Source organism: Olea europaea, chromosome 2 (genome assembly GCF_002742605.1).
Source record: "Olea europaea var. sylvestris chromosome 2, O_europaea_v1, whole genome shotgun sequence".
In the NCBI taxonomy this organism is placed as follows: domain Eukaryota; kingdom Viridiplantae; phylum Streptophyta; class Magnoliopsida; order Lamiales; family Oleaceae; genus Olea; species Olea europaea.
The window spans coordinates 26,899,028-26,907,332 of NC_036238.1; the positions used below are offsets into that span (position 1 = coordinate 26,899,028).

The 8,305-nt window shown below is 37.6% G+C and overlaps 2 protein-coding genes across 2 annotated transcripts; one reads left to right on the top strand and one right to left on the bottom strand.

The window, feature by feature from the left end:
- The first annotated feature begins 354 nt into the window (after positions 1–354).
- Positions 355–4,214, top strand: LOC111368928. Its single transcript, XM_022990431.1, has 4 exons — positions 355–693; positions 2,008–2,266; positions 3,733–3,805; positions 3,953–4,214. The coding sequence occupies exons 1-3, from the start codon at positions 535–537 to the stop codon at positions 3,798–3,800; spliced, it is 486 nt and encodes a 161-aa protein (XP_022846199.1). The 5' UTR covers positions 355–534; the 3' UTR covers positions 3,801–3,805; positions 3,953–4,214.
- Positions 4,215–4,866: 652 nt separating this feature from the next.
- Positions 4,867–8,007, bottom strand: LOC111368942 (protein QUIRKY-like). Its single transcript, XM_022990436.1, has one exon. The coding sequence runs from the start codon at positions 7,901–7,903 to the stop codon at positions 4,925–4,927; it is 2,979 nt and encodes a 992-aa protein (XP_022846204.1). The 5' UTR covers positions 7,904–8,007; the 3' UTR covers positions 4,867–4,924.
- Between the last annotated feature and the right edge of the window lie 298 nt (positions 8,008–8,305).

The following is an 8,305-nucleotide window of genomic DNA, read 5'->3' on the forward strand; positions in this document are numbered from 1 at the left end:
CTTTTTAACTACACATTATTCATCAAATCAATCACTATTCTAAAATTCATTTTCTCCAAAGAATAAAAAATCGTTTTAATGGTTGTCAAATAGGGGCTTAATTGTATTTGAAACTTTAATACTTGAAAATGCTTGTTGTTTGTCGTGTTTGACCATCGTTATTTGAAAACTTTTTTTTTAATGTTCATTTAATTATACATTTAAACAATAAAATATTTTGCACGTAAATTTAAATTTTTTTCGATTTTTGAACATCACATTCTTCTAAAAAAGCTATTCAAAATATTATTTTGCCAAATAATAACTATCAAACAGGGCTATTAATAAAATTAGAAATTATTTTTTTGTTTATATGAGGCAGAATTTATTTATTTATTTTGACAGAATATTTGATTCTTGAAGAGGAGCACACCATCTCCGTTAATAACGAAGAGACACCTTAAAATCATCGAACACTAATAATTGCAACAAAATCAATCGTTCTGTTCCAGAAATTAAACAGTAATCGTTCATTCTGAAAAGTAAGAAGAAAAAATGAATTGTGCTCTGAAAATCTCCTCTTCTTCAATTTCTTCATTACCCAAAGTTTCCCCATCGATTTGTTATTCCCATAATGTTTTATGGATTAGTCCCGAGCCCATTTACAGAAATCACCCAAATCTCACGGGTTCTCGCTCGCTTTCTTCGCCGCGGGTCAGTAATAAATTGTACATATATATTTCTGTTTATTATTCTTGTTCTCGTTAATTTTAATGGGCTTTAGGGTTTGGATTCGTTCAAATAGACATCTAAATTTTGTGTTGGGATTTTCCTTAAAATTAGTGGGTTAAATTCCGTTTTAAGGTCGTTGAATATGCTAAATGAAGCAGGTTGAGCCAGTGATTTGTAGCTAAATGTACAAATAAAGGAAAATGATAAAAGAAACAACCATAGGTTGGTCTGAAAATCTTTAACAAAGACGTCTTTCTTCTATTCGTACAAGCAGAAGCATCATATAGATCGTATTCACATACAATATACATGAAGAATGGCATTTACAGTTTCTTTTTTGAATAAGTGATTTGAAGAAGCAAATGATTACACATATACAAATGACTTGTGTAGTAGATTATATAATTTGACATTATACTTACAAACAAAACTGAAACTTTGACACGTTTTAATGTTGTTTTTGCATCAAATTCATTTTATCATGCTCTATTATAGCCCTATGACTCGTATTATAACTTCTTTAAGATTTCTTTGAGGTGAATTAAGCACTTAATTGGAGAGTAGTACTCGTTGATTAACTTTTTTTTGGTTCGCATAATTGGGCATCTATCAAGAATCGAGTAAACTGACTCTTGAGATGGCTTTATTTGTGTTTTAGATGAGATAATCAAGGCATCCCCTAAACAATGGCATGTTTATGGAAAAATACCCTGACAGATACCATAAAATAATGTCTACAGAGTTTTTCTTGATTTTAACACGCTGCTATGCTAAATTATTAGTGTCCAATTTAATATATGGGAAAATAATTACTATGTAACATCGTGGCATTGTGATCACTTGCAAAAGAAAAAATAAAAATTTTTCCATTACCATCAGAACTTATGATATATGTTGTAATAACTCTGATTTTTATTGTTAGAAGTCGATGCATTCGACCATGAGGTCCAAGTTATGATATATGTTGTAATAACTCTGATTTTTATTGTTAGAAGTCGATGCATTCGACCATGAGGTCCAAGTTTATGAAATTATTATGCAAGTAATGGAAATTAAATGCTTACGGCTGAATAGAAAAAAATGTTCCTTGAGGAACGCTTATGTAAAAAATAATAATAATATAAAAATAAATAAATTAATAATAATAATTATAGCTGTCGAGTTGACTATAAGTTAATTATGCCAGCATAAAAATTCCTTGTACAGTTATGCAAACTTTTTCCTTTTTTACTTGTATTCTAGAGTAAAATTTGGAACAAATTAAAATTGCTAAGAAGATATACTATGATGTTGCAGGCTATGCCAAGTTCTGTTGGGGATGTTCATAGACGAAGCAGCCTTGAATCACTTTTTTGTTATGATAAGCCTATTCCGGAGGAGATAATTGAAAAACCTATTGGGTTGTCGATGGCCATGATAAATGTTGGAGATAAGCCCAGTTGCCCAAGTTGTCAAGCAAAAGGAGCTATTCTTTGCAGCACCTGCTCAGGTTCAGGCTTATATGTAGACTCTATCTTGGAGAGTCAAGGAATCATTGTCAAAGTACGGTGTCTAGGTAATGTTCTAATCCGATTTTTGGTTTTCTTTTTCGGTTTTTTATTTTTTTGGATTCCCTCTTATTGATAAAAGGGATACGGGTACAGACACCTCCATTATAGTTTGAACTTAGGTTTTTGGCTAGCATTGTATTCGATATTCTTATAAGGAATTCATATTAACAAAAGAAATGTTTGCTACTTCATATATGTTTGACGAATTTGGTAAATTGAGGTCACATTTGACACGGAACACTCGACAGCACTGCACAAGACACTAAACACTACATTAACATCTTCTTTTTTTTTTTTCTTTAAACGTGTTCGGTATTGACGTATCCAGCATACCAAACATGCCATAAATGTGCTTAAACCAATTGCTTGCTTGAGTAAGGTCTCAAGGACTGCGTAGTTAAAAAGTAGATAAAAGTTATAGGTCCTATAGAATATGTGCTTAAAAATCATGTTTGACCCACTTATAAGCTTGAAAAGTCTCTACGAAACATGCTCTAATTTATTACGTAACATTGTATGGAAGATTTGATAGGACTAGCACAGCACAGCAATTTGGCAATGTTACCAATGCCAGTTTCATCACAATCTCGTCACTTAGGGAGAAACATATGCATAGGGATATAGTGAGTATTCCAATATATCTATGGTAGACTCAATATTCTCGATCAAAAATAAAAAAATTAACAAATGCAGGTCTCAAGTTTGACCATCTGTAGAGTCCAGAATTAAAGTCATGTTGTTCTTTCAAGGTGAAATGAACAAATGGAGATAAATATATCCTTCAAGATCATATCAGTTATTCTAATTAGTCGGTCTTTTAACTGTATTGTTCTTTGAACTATTCTTATCATTTGTTTGTATGTAAAGATTTAGCCGGCAAACTATTGATATTATGGCCCCGTTTGATAGCCATTTTTTTCAAAATGCATTTTCTCTTTCTTCTTTTCAACTACACATTCTTTATTAAAATAATATTACACGTAAATCAAAAAATTTTCCTTATTTCTTAACCACACATTTTACTATTCTAAAATGCATTTTTACATAAAAATGTCTATCAAACACCCCTATATTATTCTCATTCAATGCAATGACTTGGGTTCCATTATGAATTTTTAGGCTTACGGAACATTTAACAGGTATGTCTGGGAGTATTTTGTAGCAATGGTTAGTGGCAGCAACAAGTGACCCAATTGAGGAAAACTGAGGGAGAGAGAAAATGGAGTGAATAAGAACATTGAGGGGGAGATAAACTTTTTACCTAAAATTCAAAACGACGATGGATTACCAACACACTAACAAAACGACATACAAAACCTCTCTTTTGTGTTTGCTTTCTTAGCCTTGTTTTGTATAAGAAAATAACAACAAAGACCAATCAAAGAAGACGTATAACGTATGTCATGCATATTCTTATAAAAGATTGTAATGTGTTGGCAAGAATCTTGACATCTTGTGTTTTATCATGCAGGTTGCGGGGGAACTGGAAATACCATGTGTTCAGGATGTGGGGGTCGAGGTCATCTTGGTCTTGCTTGATAAAAGGTTTGCTTTCCTTCTAAAGATTGTAATGCTGCTTACAGCATTCTTACATACAGTTCCAATAACCGGTTTTATCAAACAAATATGGGCATTTCGTAAAAGTTTGTAATGTGGTGGCAAGAATCTTGAGTCCTCGTGTTTCACTGTGCAGGTTGCCGGGAGCTGGGTATGATATGCGCTCGGGATGAGGGTGTCGAGAACACATTGTTCTTGCTTGATAAAAATGTTTGCTTCTCATTGAATTAAAATAGCCTTTCTGGATGTTAAAAAATACATATCAAATGACGTTTGTACAAGATATGCTGGTTGAATATTCTTGCAATTTTTGTTGTAATTTGAATTGAATCGAATCACGTACTATAAAGTGCCTGTTAAATTTTGTTTTATTGAAGAATTTTATCTTGACATGTATTTCCTGTTTGTCACACTTTCTAGCTAGCTCATTGTTAGTGTTTATTTTCTTTTTCGAAATTGGTTGAACGAGTGTGTTTCTTTATTATCATGTACGTTTCCTTAACCATTTTAAGCCCATGTTCGACAACTATTATTTCTCATTTTTTTTTTCATACTTATTTTTTATTATACATTCTCATAATAAAATATTCTTCATGTAAATTCAAAATTTTTCCTTACACATTCTTTCAAAATTTGCAATTTAAAAAATTCATTCCTCTCCAAAAAAATCTGTCAAACGAGTTAAGGTTACCTTAATAAACACGTTCTAACATCACAAAAGAAATAAAGCTAAACTGGTTGTCTTTAAGTGGTCACATGACTAGGCTCCTTTAATCAAACTATGAAAATGCTAACCTCACGACCCCACGCGTATAACGGTCAATTATTCAAACAACCATATTTTAAGTATCTCACCAACCTTCTCGAGACATGGGCAATGGACTTCAAACGGTCACTTTTGCTACAAATAAGGTTCAAAATTTAATACTCGTATTAACTTTTTGGTCTCCCCGTCTTTAATGCTCATTGTTCAGTTGAATCCATAGATTTGTCACTTTTACATAATCAAAGGGCCAATTAATTGCACACTAAAATTAAATGCCCGTCAAAATTCAACATTTTGTCATGCCTGAAAGTAAATATGACAGTAAAAACTAAAAACTAGTTTAAAGAATTTGGTCGGACAGCGGCGGCAGCCTTCGGAAAAAGTTCATCGGGACAGAGGGCATGTCGCCACGGAATCTAGGGTGACGGAGGTAGTATAAACCTGACCCTAAAACAAATACCTTAAAGGGTACAACATAAAATAACAAGGAAGCAAATAAGCAAAATACGACAAATATGCCGGTAGCTCTAGGATCTCTCCAATTGAACAGTGCCTCCAGTCGTTCACCTTGAGCAGCAACATCGCCCAAAAGTGTTTGGGCACGTCCTGCTAGAGCACGTAATCGATCATAGCGGATGCGCACTTGGTCTGTTGCTTGTGTGGTTGGAAATCCGTCAAATTCTTCATCTAGCTCATCGGGACTTATAGCATCAACATGAGACATTCTAGGGTCCACTGTGATCTGAATACGTTGGCGATAACGAAATCTCAATGCTATGATCAAGAAGGCATACATGAAAATTGTTGGCACCACTAGGTGTGGGTACAATACTACGGCTACCAACAAGATATGGACCAAAATTGTTGTTGGAGGATGCACCCATGTTTGAATCCCATTGAGCCAACGTGCAATTGTAGCTGCTTTTGACAAGCAACCCACAACCCGAAACCAGTTGGCCTTGCTCCGTCTCATGCTCCACATGTGCGTATCCGAGTCCAACATGAATTGGACTACTTCTTGACCCAAAGCCGGTTCGGATCGAGCTAACCTTGCTGTCACAATTCTCATAGCAGTGTGCCTAAGGATGTCTTGTTGGGCAGCACCAAATGGTCTCACATAATGCAACCTAGGCAACAGTGGATTGGCATATGCTTGAATAAGACTAATCCATGATGAGCACGAAAACCTCAAAGCTATCTCAATTTCGCCCATTTTCTTCGCCCCGCTAGGAAGCAACACCATGAGAGAATACGTACCAACATACACTCTATTGGTGTCAAGAGTCGAGAGACGTACGCGTAACTTCCCAAGCCTCACATCCTTCTTCAACCCTGCTTCATCATGCTTGTACCTTCCATTATCAAACACTCCTATAGTCAATACGGTGCACGGATCATACACATCCCATGTGTATTGTTCATTCCACCACGGATTAAACCGATCAAGAATTGTTCGAGTGCGAACCCACTTCGGTCCATATTTAGCCACAACGTATGCATCTGTTGTCCCACGTGTACCGTCCTTCGTCTTAACCGGAAGTAGATTAGTAGCCCCTCTAATGCCCACTTCAAGCAAACCAATAGCTGGCTTGGACAATTGCTTGGCAGTAGCCCGAACATCACTGGTCACATGAGCTGCCTCATCTAGCACGTGATACCCTCCTTCCAAACACACCCGCACGTGTATTCTCCCACCATAGGGTTTAGTCTTCTGATCATCACCAATTAAATTAAACCACCTTGATCTCGGCTCTGATTTGTCCTCGGTTCGCTTGTCTATTGTAGCCATCTGCACCTTAGTACACCCAATTGCTTGCCCATTTGTCACATCCTCCACTGTAATTATCATAAACGGCTCAAAAGGCTCGGCTGCCACGAATATAAGGTCCTCATTCCACGTAGGATTAGATGAGATAGAAGACGAGCCAACACTAATTCGGCTCGTTTTGAATAGCTGCGTGCCGAGTTGGGCTTTCACATAAAGCTCGGGATTCCGAACCTTAGGCTCGTTTGTGCCCGACCCTGTAGCAAGCTGCAAATCCTGGGCTTGGATGACCGTTAGTCTCAAATACCACAGCTTCGGAGACAAGTACACCTTGGCTCGGGTTTCTGGTATCAACCCCCCGGAATCTGACTGCCAAGCCTCCTGAAAAGCTTCGTCAGCTTGAGTCCCTACCCACACTGACAGCATGATATCATTTCCCTCCAGGTTTTGCTCCGCCTCTAAACTGTACCACTGCGGTGCCAATGGGCTGTCCGGCGGCACTCTTTTGGGCACTTCCTGCAAATCGAACGACACTGTTCCCATACAACTGTCTGAAACTCCATTGTTGTTTTCATTTTCTGGGATCTTTTTTTCAATCCAAACTGAGACTTCAAGAGAGGTTGAATTTAATCCTTCTTTATCAAATGCAAAAACTTGATCCCAATCTTTATTAGCAGCTTGTGATTTGGTTTTGATGCTATGTGTACCGATCACGAGCTTAGCATAGACTAAAGAATCTGCGTCTGGATTTGAGATTTTCGCTTTGGCTACACGAACATATAGGAATGGCATTTGATCCACCAAATCAAAAGCCATTCGCCGGTCGGAATTTAAGATTTTCTGGAACAGTTTTGATTCAATATCAATATTCTTCATGTTTTCTGCAACAATAGACTTTTCTGCTTTCTTGGTGTTTTTCTGCTGAGACAATGGTAGATTTTCTACTTCCGACGCTGCAGGAGGTGGTAGAACCGCCGCCGTATCTGGTTTTGGAGTCTCCTGTGGGTTTCCTTCCTTTTTAGACTCTTCTAAAGTTGGTTGTTTCTCTTCTTCCTTCTCTTTCGTGACCGCCTCAGCTGCCTTTTTCTCCTCCTCAGCCGGTGGTGGAGTGGCATCAGACTTCTCCACCACAGCCTCCTCCGCAGGCGGCGGCTCCTCATCTACGTACCATACTTTAAGCCCAATCTCCCCCTTAATCTGCGAAAAAACACTTCTCTTCTCCAACGGATAATAAATCAAAGGCACTTCTTCACCAGATTTTACGAAAGTGCTTCCAGCAATCTTCACTTTTCCAAGAAAAGTGCTTCTCTTCACACTCTTTTTATCATTGTACACGTTGAGCTCCAACATTTCCGACGCCATGGATTCTACATCGTGGACCAAGAATTCGAGCTTCTCGCCCCATTGAGGGTTGAGATCCCGGAAAATTGTCTTCGTACGGCGCCGTTGGCCTTCGAAATCCAGGATCACATATGCACTGGCCGTGCCTTGTCCGTCTTTGGGCATCAGATTCTTGGCGTCGCACACTTCCACAGTTAATTTTCTGCTTGCCATTGATTTTGATTTCTTGGTTAATTTCTTGAAATAAGAAAAAACGAATAGAATTAAAGAATAGTGAGTCGCTCTTTCTGTACAAAACACAGAAGACGAAGAACAAAGAAGAGTGATATGTTTAGAGAGAAACTGTGGGGTCGTGGTGCCATTTATAAGGGTGAGAGAGGAGCGCCTCCATCCACTATACCCCCATCTCTCAGGTGCGTGGTGGCGATGGACAAATCAGAAAGGTACACGTAAGACATAGTAGGCACGTGGTGGTTCAGGATTTGCTTTGGATTTATACCGACGAATCAATTTGTATGAACAGACCTCCGTGCTTAGTGCCTTTGGGCCTGGTTAATTTTCTTTGTGAAATGAGACATGGTCTTGCTAGTAAATACAAGAGTGCCATTGTTAGTA